The 15,932-nt window shown below is 47.6% G+C and overlaps 1 protein-coding gene across 1 annotated transcript in view; it reads right to left on the bottom strand.

The window, feature by feature from the left end:
• ndufa10 (NADH:ubiquinone oxidoreductase subunit A10) overlaps window positions 1-11,260 on the bottom strand; it is a 74,198-nt gene extending 62,938 nt beyond the window's left edge. The window contains exons 1-3 of the mRNA XM_078404446.1: window positions 11,101-11,260; window positions 5,918-6,086; window positions 853-1,068 (exon numbers count right to left, since the gene is read on the bottom strand). Of these exons, the coding sequence (XP_078260572.1) occupies window positions 853-1,068; window positions 5,918-6,086; window positions 11,101-11,175 (460 nt within the window). The 5' untranslated portion in view covers window positions 11,176-11,260. The remainder of the gene's footprint in view (window positions 1-852; window positions 1,069-5,917; window positions 6,087-11,100) is intronic.
• Between the last annotated feature and the right edge of the window lie 4,672 nt (window positions 11,261-15,932).

The following is a 15,932-nucleotide window of genomic DNA, read 5'->3' as shown; positions in this document are numbered from 1 at the left end:
AGGACATAGGTTTAAGGTAAGACGGGAATGATTTAATTAGAACCCAAGGGGCATCTTTTTCCACTCAATTGGTGGTGATTATATGGAATGAGCTGCCAGAGGAGATAGTTGAGACAGGTACAATAACAAAATTTAAAAGACACTTGGACAACTACATGATGGGAAAGATTTAGAGGAATATGGACCAAATAGGGGCCAATGGGACTCGCTTAGATGGGGTATTGTGGTCAGCATGGGCGAGTTGGACCAAAGGGCCTGCTTCCATGCAGTATGACTCGACGACTCGTGACCAGATTAAAAAAGGCAAATCCAAATAGAAAAAAGAATTGTCATGAGGCTAGCTGGCCCATTTTATCTGTGCAAACCTCTGTAGATTAATCCAATTTGGTCCACACTCCTGTAGCCTCCTGATCCTGCAAAACGTTTTCCTTCACATATTCACCCAATTTCTTTTAAAATGCTCAACTAAATGTGCATCTACCCGTTTTAGGCAAATAATTTTACTGCATGCTGCATAGAAAGGTTACTGCTCAATTCTACATCATCTGTCAAGCATCTAAAGCCTCTCATATTGTAAATTAGATTCACATTTAATAAAATCTAAACTTTATTTACATTTGATGGACACAAAGCGCTGAAGTAACTCAGCAAGTCAGGCAGCATCTCTGGAGAAAAAGCTTGGTGACGTTTTGGGTCGGGACCTTCCTTCTATCTGAAGAAGGGTCCCGATCTGAAATGTCAGCCAGCCTTTCCCTCCAGAGATACTGCCTGACCCGCTGCTTTGCGTCCATCTTTGGTATAAATTTGCATCTACGTTTACTCCGCTAGTTTTTTCCTGCAAGAAATCCGCACCTGTCGCGAGGAGATGCTCCAGTGCATCCGAGTACTGCAGCGTGCGAACGTGGTACATCCAGGCTTGCAGCCGATAGGAATTGCCATCCAGAGATTTAGGGTCGGTGTAGAACTTTTCCACACTGCAGTTACCATGAAATTGGGCGCTTAGCTGCTCGCCGTCATCAGTCTTCAAGTCCCAGTAATTGACAGTAACCTCTGGGATGTACAACATGTCTATAAAAAAAAGCAAATTTGTCATATATTGGAGGGAGAACTTTGTAATAAAATGTAAGATAACGCCTTGTACAAGTATCACATATTTAGGGTTAAAGAATAGGAAAAAATATTGGTTCAAAATGAAATATCAGATTGCAATTACATGATTTAGACACTTTTCACATGGAAGGAGATGGGTAACAGGCAGCATGCAGATGAATCAGCAGCTCTTGGCCCTGCTGCATCCTGGTTGTTCACAAACTGAGGAAGGCAAAGCTCTACAGAAAATGCTGTTTCGCCTCTTCTCTTCCCTCCGAGATTGTGCACCCGCTTTTAAGGTCAATTTCAGAGGCGAGGAAGACCCTGACTCAATTACTGATTCAGACCACTCATAAACATCTGTAGGAAGGTACTGCAAATGCTAGTTTACACTAAAGATACACACAAAATGCTGGAGAAACTCGGCGGGACAGGCAGCATCTCTGGATAAAAGGAATGGATGACAGTTCGGGTCAAGACTCTTCGTCAGATTGACGTTTCAGGTCAAGACCCTTCTTCTGAAGTTTGAAGAAGGGTCTCAACCTAAAATGTCACTCATAAACTCATCTACTCAACCTTATGAAATCATGCAGCATGATAGGTTGGTTTAAAGTTTAAACTTTAGACTTTAGAGATACAGCACGGAAACAGGTTCTTCAGCCCACCAAGACCGCGCCAAACTGCGATCAGCCCATACACTAGCAATATCCGAATATCCAAATCTGAACACACCAAATAGTAAAAGGTTGAGATAGAGTGGATGTGGAAAGGATGTTTCCACTTGTGGGAGAGTCTAGAACTAGAGGTCATAGCCTCAGAATTAAAGGACATTCCTTTAGGAAGGAGATGAGAAGGAATTTATTTAGTCAGAGGGTGGTGAATCTGTGGAATTCTTTGCTACGGAAGGCTGTGGAGGCCGTCAATGGATATTTTTGAGGCAGAGGTGGATAGATTCTTAATTAATATGGGTATCAGTGGTTATGGGGAGGCAGGAGAATGGGATTAGGTGGGAGAGATAGATCAGCCATGATTGAATGGCAGAGTGGACTTGATGGGCCAAATGGCCTAATTCTGCTCCTATCATTTATGACACAAGGGACAACCTTACAATTTACAGAAGCCAATTAACCTACAAACCTGTACGTCTTTGGAATGTGGGAGGAAACCGGAGCACCAGGAGAAAACGCATGCGGTCACAGCAAGAACATACAAACTCTGCACAGACAGCATCTGCAGTCAGGATCAAACCCGGGTCTCTGGAGCTGTAAGGCAACAACTCTACTGATGCGCCACTGTGCCGCCCCTACTTCCGCCCAACCTCTGAAGGGCAGATGGTTAAACAAAGTAATTTTCCCAGCACGAGTCCCGGTTTTTGAAAATCAAATCACTCTTTCCTACTTCAAACAAAACATTTGCATTCTCCCCACAAATGCTGTGCGACCTGCTAAGTGTGATAGGTATTTTCTGTTTTTAACCACAACCCTATGTACTACACCAATACCTAATCCATTGATTGACTGATTAAAAGTTACAGCATGGAAACAGGCTCTTCGGTACACCAAATCTACACCGACCATCGATCATCCATTCACACTAGTTCTATGTTATCCCATTTTTGGAATTAAGCTTCAATGCTCTTTACTTAACATTTTATTATCTCTGAAAAATTCAATCAAATTGCTCAGACAAGATATTCCTTTAACAAACCATGCTGATTATCTTTAAATAATCCATGCATTTTTTCAAGTGTAGATTAATCCTGTCTCTGAAATTCTTTTCCAATAACCTCCTTCCCACTGATGTTAGACTCACAGGCCTGTGATTATCTGGCTCATCACTGCTTCTCTACCAGAATAAAGGTGCTATATTATCTGTACGCGTCATCTGGAACCTCAGCAATGGCCAATAATGATTTGAGAGTCACACAATTGCAGCCTCATAACTCCAGAGACGTAGGTTCATTCCTGACCTCAGGTGCTGTCTGTGTGGAGCTTGCACATTCTCCCTGTGACTGTTAGTTTCCTCCATGTGGGTTGGTAGGTTAATTGGTTGCTATAAATTGCTCCCAGTGTATTGGTGAGCGGTAGAATCTGGGGAGGGAAAATGGGAATGTGGGAAGAATAATAAAATGGGATTAATTAAATATTAATATAAATGGGTGGCTAATGGTGAGTGCAGACTTGGATGGCTGAAGGGGCTATTTCTGTGCTGTATTTCTGTACGTTTCTATTTTTAAATTCCTTCTGGGCCTCAATCTCTTCCCTTACCTTCCACAACAGCCAGAGATATATTTAAATGTTTACATATATACCTTTAAGCCAAATAAAACCTCTAATACCTCCTCCTTTTCAATGTTAAAATGGTCTAGAATTTCACCAATTCCTTGGATTCTCCAACTATACTATTCTTTTGCTTAGTGAATAAAGATGATAAATATTCTTCTTTGACTTCACCTGCATTTTCACGCTGCACACACAGATTGGAGGGCGCCAGGGTGGAGCAACAGTAGAGCTGCTGCCTTACAGTGCCAGAGACCTGGGGTTAATCCTGACTATGGGTTTTGTCTGTACTGAGTTTGTACATTCTCCCTGTGACCACGTGGGTTTTCTCCAGGTGCTCCGGTTTCCTCCTGCACTCCAAACACGAGCAAGTTTATAGATTCATTGGCGTTTGTAAATTGTCCCTAATGTGTAGGATAGAACTAGTGTAGGGGTGGTCACTGGTCAGTGCACACTTGATGGGCTGAAGGGCATGTTTTCATGTTGCATCTCCAAAGTATAAAGATTGCTGCTTTGGCAACTAACAGTTACTCTGTTGTTCTTTGCATAATTATAAAACAACATTACGATTTCTCTTCATTTTATCTGCCAGTGATACTTTGTGCCCCTTCCTTGACCTCTTATGTAAGTATAGGAGGACTAGGAGCAGGCACAATATACCGTTGAAGGACCCCTTTTTCAGCTCCCTACACCTGCCAGGCACTTACTTCTCTATCTTTAACCAACCTTCAAAATGCTTTACATCCAGGGTTCCTTGGACGTTGAAATTCTCTGTCTCAACTTACAATTTTTGTAATACTGTAGGCCTCTCAATTGCTTCTTATGACTCTTATGGTCAAAGTACACAATTCGCCAACTGCGGCTGAATCATTGTTTTTTCCAAACACACGTCTATTAATTTCTTACTTTTGTATTTAATATTAATATGCAAAAAATTAAAACTGATATTCACGCTGGCTTTTGATGCTTGAGGATATATTGTTAGCATTCTTGCCAGCACGTTTATTTGGCTACACAAGTGTCTTACTATTTAGGGCCCAATTTCTTCCATTGACATCTTTAGAACGAGTACTCACCCTTTGTTTTTACCACTTCATTAACTCTGTCAACCTGGACCCCGCCACTTTTCAGGACCTTCAATTCTCTATTACCTTCTATGCGCCTTTCATTTAACTCATGTCCAAACATAAATTCCTTGACAAAATAAATGAATAACATTTTCGTTTCATGCCTGTTGCACCCCCAGAAAACTGTATAATAGTCATCTTCTGAATGTGCTTAAAACTTCAAGACATGTCAGTGATACATTCAAAATCCTTGGCTGCCTGGCTACTGGCAAAGGTTGTGATGCTTTATAATACATGCTCAACAAAAGTAAGATTGAACAAATGTATTACAAGTTTTGCTTGCTTAAGGCACAAGACAATTCAAGTTGCTTTTGATAATGTGTTTTAAAAACGCAAGAAAATCAGGCACATCCATGCCCAAACACATTCAAACCTCACACTGAATTAGCACTGAACAAACAACATTCTTTGCAGCTAAGGACATCACAATTGGTGCCATTGGTGATTTTTACTACCTCGTGTTCGCTCAGCATTTTAAAACACTTTGCTTCCGATTCTCTAAATAGTGACAAATTATTGTTTTAAATATACTTTCAGACATGACTTTGGATTAATAGTTCATCCAAAGAAAAACTGCACTCTTGACAACAACACAACACTTTAGTACCATAATGGATTACATTCTCACATCCAAAGAATGTATATGATCGTCTGACACAGAGCCCGGAGCATTAGCACTTGAGCCAGCTCCCAGCGTAACAAAGGATATATTTACAAACAGCGGGAAGAAGCGTGGGAACCCATACAGAGGCAGAAGAGGCTTACAGAACCAAACTTTCCTTAGGATGCAGAAGATTATTGAGCAGTTAAATCAAAATTTGAATTTAGCATTCGGACTTTCTGTGAAAAGCATGAGAATTAAACAATAGAATAAAATAACTATCAGAACGGTTGTAACATGTGACTAAATCACATGTAGAAAATACTGCAAAAGGCACAAATTGGATCCAGGAAAATGTTGTATTTGTGAAACTCACCATTCCGAGCAGATAAAGGAATAAATAGTAAGATACTTGTGTAGCCAAATACACTTGGTGGCAAGAATGCTAACGATATATATGAGAGGAAGATTTGGGAACGTTTTTTTTGCACAGAGTGGTTGATATCTGGAAATGGCTGCCAAGAGTTGGTGGAGTCAGATACAATTGTTTAAGAGACAGACAGTTGAATAGGTAAAGAAAATGGGATTAGTGCAGATGAACAACGGTCATGTGGACATGGTGAGCCAAAGGGGGGTACAACACCGTGACACTATGGACAGGTCTTACCCTTCAACTACTGCACAGTGATGGCTGCAATCCAAAATGCTACATCAATAACTTAAACCATTGACAAGGGGCAATATATTAGGCAGAAGCATGTCAATAAGAAGCATTCAATGTCAACTGCACAATGGAACATAAAACAAAAGCAGCACTTTACCTAGTTTTTCAGCTAATTTTTTGGCGACGTCACCTTTTCCAGAACACAAGTTTCCTTCGATAGTGATGATTTTACTGTTCTCCTTAAACTTGCTCATTGTTCTTTCTCCGAGAACATAGGACAACCATCCATACATTATGTTCCTCTGGGAGCTTACATGGATCCGAACCTGCACCATGGAAGAAACAAAAACAAATTGTTAGATGTACAGCAAAGGATCTGCTCTTTTTACATTTTTTCAGCATTTCACTATTTAAACTAAGTTACTCACATGTAGCAAATTAATAAATGTTCCTGACTGCTCCACTGCTTTTACATAAAAGGTTGTGCAGGTAATGCCACACCTCCTATACCAAACCTGAACAAAATGATGGGTGGCTCAGTACACAAGTAGTTTACCAGCTGTCATTCTGAACTAATGCAGAGTTTATGTTAAAACATAGCCCAGTGATTTCTCACCTTCGGTATATGTTTTAGCTAAGAGTTAAAAGCAATGCAATAAAAGCCAGGAAGCTAAATGCTTAGGTTTCACACCAAAGCCTGAAATACATAATATAGGCCAGCAAATTACAGCAAGAGCCCAGGGTGTTCTGTGATATCTTTGCAATGAACTGAGGGTCAGGACTGTTCAGACAAATCCCAACAAACTAGAAGAGACTAGCAAAACTTCATCCTCCGCTAACATCAGGATACAACAGATTTGGTTGGGGGCCCCTCCCAACCAATAGCTTACTCCTGCAGAATGATAAACCACAGTTCTGGTCTTGGATCACATTATAAAGGAAATCAAAACTGTTTTTAAGATCAAATAACAAGCAAACCTAAACAGTAATTACTACTACCCCAAGAATGGCTCCTTGGTTTAATATCCCAGGACCAGCAGCAGCCCAGGGACCAAATCAGTGATTATAAAATAATGAGGCTCCATTTTTCTAATGCACATTTTTGACTTTCAGTTCAACAGATTTACAAATGTTAATAGTTTCATTTGACACTGAGATCTGCCCCAAGTTATTTTGTCTTTTCACAAGAACAATAAAAAAACACTTTTTGAGAAGTACGGTTTAAAAAAATATCTCATCCCAAAGCCTGGAATGGACTGCATCACAAATAATTCCCATGGACTGTAACAACAAATAACACTGAATATCTCACACACATTGCAAGGTTATTGTTCCTGAGTGCTGCGGACGGGAACCCACTAATCATGTGATGTACAGCAGCAAACAGCTTGAAGGATTTTGACTGCATTGTATGTGGGGGGGGGTGGTGGGGGGGGTTGGGGGAAACCTTTTTTCAAATCTCCTCCTCAACGGAGATGCGACCTTTACCGTGTCGTATCTCCGTTCGCGCTACGGCCTAACATCGTGGAGTCGGCGGCCTCCAGCTGGGATCGACCTCAAAGACTCCGGTCGCAGGGCCTGGACTTACCATCTCGGAGGCTTCGGCCATGGGCCCTGCAGACCGCAACATCGGGAGTTCGCAGGTCCCTGGCTGGCGACCGGTTTTTGGGAGCTCCAGCCGTAGCAGCTTCGACCGCCCCGAAGCGCAAGGTACGATCGACCCGCCCGCAGGCCCTTCATCGCCCTGCGTGGCTCGGCCGCAGCACTTTCCATCGCCCGGTGGGGGCTCAGGACTTTCATCGGCCTGCTCGGCTCGGCCCTGGGACTTTCCATCGCCCGGTGGGGGCTCAGGACTTTCATCGGCCTGCTCGGCTCGGCCCTGGGACTTTCCATCGCCCGGTGGGGGCTCAGGACTTTCATCGGCCTGCTCGGCTCGGCCCTGGGACTTTCCATCGCCCGGTGGGGGCTTCAAAAAGTTGGGAGCCTCGATCACCTCGTGGCACCACGGGAGAAGAATGAGGAGGAGATAACACTTTGCCTTCCATCACAGTGAGGGTATGCCTAGAGCAATCACTGTGATGGCTGTTTGTGTAAAAAATTATATCTGTGTGTCTTGTGCTTTTTAATGTCTACTGCCGGACCCTGACGTGGGAGGACGCTGGCGTTGTGTATTCGCCGCTTTTCCGTCAGGATAGTTTGTCTGTTTGTTTCTATGTTAATTGTTTTTGTAAAGCGCTTTGAGCATGCGATAAGGCGCTATATAAAATAAATGAATTATTATTATTGTGATAGAAATTATCCAGAGAGGACTGTGGAATAGGGTGATTAACTGGATCACAGAGAACCAGCAACAAATGTAAATATCAGAATCCATCTATAGAAAATAGACACACATAGACAGATGGAACAAGATGACTAACAACGATGGCTAAATCCCTTTCAACTAGCAAACGAGTTCACTTAATCAAAAGTAAATCCAGAGGGGCCCTGGAGAAGGAAATCATAGGTGGAGAAAAACAAAATTAAGACCCTGGGCGCCTGACATTGAATCCCCTCAAATGTTCTTTTGTTAAGTGTTTCAAAACGTTGAAATAAGAGTGAGTAGATGAATAAGAGTTTGGTGCCAGGAAATATATTTTCAAAAATATCTGTTTACATAGTCAGACCCTCAGTTTGGGGAAGTGTAGGAAGGTACCCCAGATTGATGCATGTCATTTCATTTTACTTTGATTTCTTGCTTTCTCCTTAAACTATTGTGTTATATAAATCTTTCTCCACTTGCATACGGCACATTCTCTATATACAGGTGAACATTACTACTTAATTTGTAAAAATATGAAATGATGTTTTCCCCCAATTTTTGGGGGTTAATGTTTGAGGAAATATAATGAAGTTTTAGAAAACACTTATATTTAGATGTTTTCTTTACTCGACCATCATCCACGCTCGCGGTTAAATACTGCGCGCGGCACGGATCTAGGTATGGTACAAGATGAACTTTCTCGGCCTCAGCAGGCACGCACACACTGCTATCGTCGGCTAGTACGCTTAGCAGATGATATAACAAGACGAGTAGTAGCGAGTAGTTACGCGTAAATATCATCAAAACATTGTCCAACCACAATGACACTATGGTAAAAAAAACACATCCACCTCTACTTTCTCAGAAAACTGAGGAAATTCAGCACGTCATCCCGGATGTGACGGCTCTGCCCTAGCAGCTGCGGCTCGCCTGCGGTCCGTTTGTCTTTTCCTTTTTGTCTTGTTTTTAATGTTAGATGTATGTTATAGTTTACATTTAGTTGTGTATTATGTGCAGGTGGGGGGGTGAATGGGGGAAACTTTTTTTAAAATCTCCTTCTTCAACGGAGATGCAACCTTTTTCCAGGTCGCATCTCCGTTCGTGCTGCGGCCTAGCAACCGGGAGCTGGCGGCCTCCAGACTTATTTACCATCGCGGAGCTGGCTGACTTCGGAGGCTTCGGCCGCGGGCCCTGTGGACTGTGGCGTCGGGAGCTCGCGGGTCTCTGGTTGGCGACCCGGGTTTCGGGGGCTCCAGTGGCAGCGTCTTCGTCCGCCCAGAATCGTGCGCCTTGGGTCGGCCCGTTCGCGGGACTTTTCGTCGTCCCGCGGCCTGGAATCGGCAGCTGGATCTTCCAGCGCCCGGCGGGGACATCAGGGTCAGGAGCCTCTATCGCCTCGACGCACCGTTCGCAGGACTTTTCATCGTCCGGCACGGCTTTAAAAAAATCGGCCGCAGGATCTTCCATCACCCGGCGGGGGCTTCGGAGTCAGGAGCCTCAATGCAGCAGTTTCGACTGCCTGGCCGCGGGTGAAGAAGCAGGAAGGAGATAAGACTTTCTTTACCTTCCATCACAGTGTGAAGGTGCCTGGAGGAGAATCACTGTGATGGATGATTGTGTTGAATTATGTGGTTGTGTGTTTTGTGCTTTTTTAGTGTTGTGACTACATGCTAACTGAATTTTGTTCAAGCTTGTTTTGAATGACAAATAAAGTTATTAAGGGATTTAAAGTAACATTAGCAGATTTACAGATGACACAAAGCTGGGTGGCAGTGCGAACTGTGAGGAAGATGCTATGAGGTTGCAGGGTGACTTGGACAGGTTGTGTGAGTGGGTGGATGCACGGCAGATGCAGTTTAATGTGGATAAGTGTGAGGTTATCCACTTTGGTGGTAAGAATAGGAAAGCAGATTATTATCTGAATGGTGTCAAGTTAGGAAAAGGGGACGTACAACGAAAAGGGGGTCCTAGTGCATCAGTCACTGAAAGGAAGCATGCAGGTACAGCTGGCAGTGAAGAAAGCCAATGGAATGTTGGCCTTCATAACAAGAGGAGTTGAGTAAAGAGGTCCTTCTGCAGTTGTACAGGGCCCTAGCGAGACCGCACCTGGAGTACTGTGTGCAGATTTGGTCTCCAAATTTGAGAAAGGATATTCTTGCTATTGAGGGCGTGCAGTGTAGGTTCACTAGGTTAATTCCCGGAATGGCGGGACTGTCATATGTTGAAAGACTGGAGCGACTAGGCTTGTATACACTGGAATTTAGAAGGATGAGAGGGAACCTTATTGAAACATATAAGATTATTGAGGGGTTGGACACGTTAGAGGCAGGAAGCATGTTCCCAATGTTGGGGGAGTCCAGAACCAAGGGCCACAGTTTAAGAATTAGAGGTAGGCCATTTAGAAGGAGATGAGGAAAAACATTTTCAGTCAGAGAGTTGTAAATCTGTGGAATTCTCTGCCTCAGAAGGCTGTGGAGGCCAATTCTCTGAATGCTTTCAAGAGAGAGCTAGATAGAGCTCTTAAGGATAAGGGGTATGGGGAGAAGGCAGGAACAGGGTACTGATTGAGAATGATCAGCCATGATCACATTGAATGCTGGCTCGAAGGGCCGAATGGCCTCCTCCTGCACCTATTGTCCATTGTCTATTCTATGTCTCCAATGACACGTCAATTTTTACAGACATTATAGAAAACAACCTATGCCATGGGAATGTATCACAACTTGGTTTGGCAACTATACCCAAAGCCGCAAGAAATTGTAGGGATGTGGACGCAGCCCAGTCCATCTGACAAACCAGCCTTTTCCCATGACCACTACCACCCTCCCCCTTCCCTCTACAGTCCCAGCCCCTCATCTCATGATCTTCACCCTGTCCTTCACACAGTGACCTCCGTCAATGACCTCCACCACCACACTCCCTCTGCTCTGTGACTCCCTTCACTGTGACCTCCAACCCGTTGTCTCTCCTTCTTCTCGCTCCTCCCGCAGACCCCGCTTCGGCCGTCTCCGGGCCGCGCTGCCGCCCGCGTTTCTCACCGCCCGCGGGTCCAGGAGCGCCGGGCTCCGGCATCTCCGGGCCGCCGCCGCCAGCAGCAGCCTCTGCGCCGCCATCTTGCTGCTCACCCCGCGCGGGTCCTCCCGGGAAGCGGCGCGTCGTCAAGGCGGCCGCTCCACTGCCTGACCCACGGACCAGGAACGGCGACACCTGACGACAGCCGTCACCACCCGCCCCCTGACAACACCTGCCCCCACCCGACCCCTGACTACACCCAACCGCTGACAACACCTGCCCCCTGACAACACCCGCCCCCTTACAACACCCGCCCCCTGACAACACCCGCCCCCTGACAACACCCGCCCCCTGACAACACCCGCCCCCTGACAACACCCGCCCCCTTACAACACCCGACCCCTGACAACACCTGCCCCCTGACAACACCTGCCCCACCCGACCCCTAACAACACCCGCCCCCTTACAACACCCGACCCCTGACAACACCCGCCCCCTGACAACACCCGCCCCCTTACAACACCCGACCCCTGACAACACCCGCCCCCTGACAACACCTGCCCCCTGACAACACCTGCCCCACCCGACCCCTGACACCACCCGCCCCCTGACAACACCTGCCCCCTTACAACACCCGACCCCTGACAACACCCGCCCCTGACAACACCTGCCCCCACCCGACCCCTGACTACACCCAACCGCTGACAACACCTGCCCCCTGACAACACCCGCCCCCTGACAACACCTGCCCCCACCCGACCCCTGACTACACCCGCCCCCTGACTACACCCGCCCCCTGACACCACCCGCCCCCTGACAACACCTGCCCCCTAACAACACCCGACCCCTGACAACACCCGCCCCCTGACAACACCTGCCCCACCCGACCCCTGACTACACCCAACCGCTGACAACACCTGCCCCCTGACAACACCCGCCCCCTGACAACACCTGCCCCCACCCGACCCCTGACTACACCCGCCCCCTGACTACACCCGCCCCCTGACACCACCCGCCCCCTGACAACACCTGCCCCCTAACAACACCCGACCCCTGACAACACCCGCCCCCTGACAACACCTGCCCCACCCGACCCCTGACTACACCCAACCGCTGACTACACCCGACCCCTGACTACACCCGCCCCCTGACAACACCCGCCCCCTGACACCACCCGCCCCCTGACACCACCCGCCCCCTGACAACACCTGCCCCCACCCGACCCCTGACTACACCCGCCCCCTGACTCCACCCGCCCCCTGACACCACCCGCCCCCTGACTACACCCGCCCCCTGACAACACCTGCCCCCACCCGACCCCTGACTACACCCGACCCCTGACTACACCCGCCCCCTGACTACACCCGCCCCCTGACTACACCCGCCCCCTGACACCACCCGCCCCCTGACAACACCTGCCCCCTAACAACACCCGACCCCTGACAACACCCGACCCCTGACAACACCTGACCCCATCCGACAACACCCGACCCCATCCGACAACACCCGACCCCTGACAACACCCGACCCCTGACAACACCCGACCCCATCCGACAACACCCGACCCCTGACAACACCTGACCCCATCCGACAACACCCGACCCCTGACAACACCCGACCCCTGACACCACCCGACCCCTGACAACACCCGACCCCTGACAACACCTGACCCCATCCGACAACTCCCGACCCCATCCGACAACACCCGACCTCTGACAACACCCGACTCCATCCGACAACACCCGACCCCATCGGACACAACCCGACCCCTGACAACACCCGACCCCTGACAACACCTGACCCCATCCGACAACACCCGACCCCTGACAACACCCGACCTCTGACAACACCCGACCCCATCCGACCACACCCGACCCCATCCAACAACACCCAACCCCTGACAACACCGACCCCTGACAACACCCTACCCCATCCGACAACACCCGACCCATCCGACCCCTGACAACACCCGACCTCTGACAACACCCGACCCCTGACAACACCCGACCCCTGACAACACCCGACCCCTGACAACACCCGACCCCTGACAACACCCAACCGCGGCCTCAGCGCCGCCGCTGCATGGAAGTCAAATAATATCATGCTTTAGGTTTAAAATAACTCCTGTGGGGCCGCCCCGGGGGAGTTTAGAGGGTCGGTAGGGTAGTTTAGAGGAGGTGAGGGAGTTGGGAGGGTGGGATTTAAGTGATTGGATGAGGGAATTGATGTTTAGAGGAGTCGATGGGGAGTTGTGGGGAGAGGGAGTGCTTGGGGGCTGGCAGTTGAGGTGGTAGATTGGCTGTTTAAGGGGTAGTTGGGGAGGGTTTGGAGAGGGTGGGAAGTTTGGGTGTGTTGCACTCCCCCCCTTCCACCTCTTACGTCCCTTTGCCCTAGCACCCTTTTCCACATGCCCTAGGGCCCCAGTCCCACACTTATAAATAAAATTGGGTTCACTGGAAAATACATTTTAACACTGTGTAACTGTGTAACAGCTTAAAAAAAAGGAAATAAAAACTGCATTGGGTTCGGAATTACATCCAAAAATCTGGAAAATTAGCCAATTTGGCACTGCAAAAGTCATGAGTGTACCGGGTTATCAGAGTTATTTATGAAGGTGAGCGTTGTAGCAATGACTGGATTTCCCCATCACTTTGGTTGGACATTCAGCATAACACGTTTATTCTTTCAATGGGAATCAAATATATATTGACTCCATCTGAGTTATTGCTAGTTCAGTAGATATGATTTGCTTCCCTTTCTCTCCAACCTCACCCCACCCACAACGCCAATCACACCACACCTGAAGGAGCTGTCAGAAGTCAATGAGTGACCCTTGGCTAGCAACATCCAGGCCTGTGTTCAAATCTCTGCTCAGGGTTGGCACAGGAGGCCTGGACCGCATACATGCACTGACGTTGCATGCCTCCTGCCTATACTGCATTTGGGGATCTTCCATGAGCAGCCCCTCTGGTCTGCTGCACTTGTGCCATTTGGAGCCTGCAGTCCAAAGGAGAGCCAAAAGGTGTGCACCCACATGCCTGAGATTAGGAGATTCACAAATCTTTATGTGGCTGGGCATTTAATAAAGCAAATAAGGTTCAATTGAGAAGCTGCTTCCATAATAAGAAAAAAACAGGAAATGCTGGATGCATGCAGCGGGTTAAATAGCATCATGGAGAAAGGGAAAGAGTCGACTTTTAAGGCCAGAGATCATCTGATCTGGAAAAGTGATGAAACACACCCAAAGATGGGCCCAGTGCTTCTGTCATTTTCTGCTTTGTTTGACATATCCGGCATCAGTGTTTCTTTTTTATCCAGTGACAATAAACAAGTGAATTTCTCATGATGCACCCCTTCCAAGCAAGTTTATGTTACACTCAACAGTACAGAACAAGAAGAATCCAATAGATTCCATGGGCAAGTGTGAAAGGTTACACAGCTATGTTTGGAGACTTCTGTGCAAAATATTTGAACAGAAGCATTAAAAATTACCAGTCATTGCTGTTGGTATACCACAAATCTTCTGCTCTGTTTCCCCATTACAACTATGCTTAAAATTCAACGGCTGTCAAAACTGAATAAATATGATTGAACTGTTTTTTATGGGAACCATCCATAATTATGACCTGGTTCAAAGGTATGAGATAATGCTTTTCTGCGAACTTGCACATTGGCAACATTATAGAGCGAGTAGAGGTAGATACAAATTGCTGGAGTAACTCAGTGGGTCAGGGAGCATCTCTGGAGAAAAAATATGGCTGATGTTTCGGGTCTGGATTCTTCTTCAGACTGTTGCATTGTGAAGAAGGGTCCTGAACTGAAACATCACCCATCCTTTTTCTCCAGAGATGCTGCCTGACTAGCTGAGTTACCCCAGCACTTTATAGAAGCATAGAAACATAGAAAATAAGTGCAGGAGGAGGCCATTTGGCCCTTCGAGCCAGCACCGCCATTCATTGTGATCATGGCTGATCATTTACAATCAGTAACCTGTGCCTGGCTTCTCCCCATATCCCTTGACTCCACTAGCCCCTAGAGCTCTATCTAACTCTTTTTTAAATTCATCCAGTGAATTGGCCTCCCCTGCCTTCTGTGGCAAAGAATTCCACAAATTCACAACTCTCTGGCTGAAAAAGTTTCTTCTCACCTTGTAGCGAGTCCAGAAGCGGGTGAATGTTGAAGACAGAGTTTATTTGTATGGACAAAAACCCCGTAACAAACGCAATACTCACAACTGTGGACAACTAACGAATACGTCCTTACCGGACGGAGTTCAGCACTAGACTGGTTGTTTCTCCCGCGCTGGCACACACAGTGACATCGGTAGCCAATCCGAGGGTTCAAAATCCCAGCCAATCCCTATGTCCCTACATGACACCCCCCAGAACCCTTGGTACGGTACCTAACGGGCAGCCGGACTGCCCGACCGGAACGGGTACAGGGAGGGGAGGCCAGCACCCCGGGCGACGAGGGAGGCGGGGAGGGCCCTGCTGGTGGAGGCGATGGGAGCGAAACTGGAGGGGGAGGTAGGGAGGGTCCTTCAGGCGGAGGCGGCGTAGCCGGAGGGAGCGGAGGAAACACGACCGGGGGATGTGGAAAAAACGGACGGGCGGAATGATGAAATTCTGGAACGGAGGCTGGACGTGATGGTGGACCTTGGAGGTCTGGCACGGGACACAGGCGCGGGCCCAGGCGGCCACCTGCTTCCGCAGGCCGTGCCAGACAAATCGAGCGGCCACCATAGCCGAGGTCGCCCGAATGGACGGGTGTGCCAGGCCATGAATGGCCTCAAAAATCTTACGCCGTAGGGTGGTCGGCACAACCGGGCGGGGGCGGGGAAGGGAAACGTCACACCAAG

Source organism: Rhinoraja longicauda, chromosome 8 (assembly GCF_053455715.1).
Source record: "Rhinoraja longicauda isolate Sanriku21f chromosome 8, sRhiLon1.1, whole genome shotgun sequence".
In the NCBI taxonomy this organism is placed as follows: Eukaryota; Metazoa; Chordata; class Chondrichthyes; order Rajiformes; family Arhynchobatidae; genus Rhinoraja; species Rhinoraja longicauda.
Note: the sequence above shows the minus strand (reverse complement) of the source record. Positions and strands in the feature narration are given on the sequence as shown.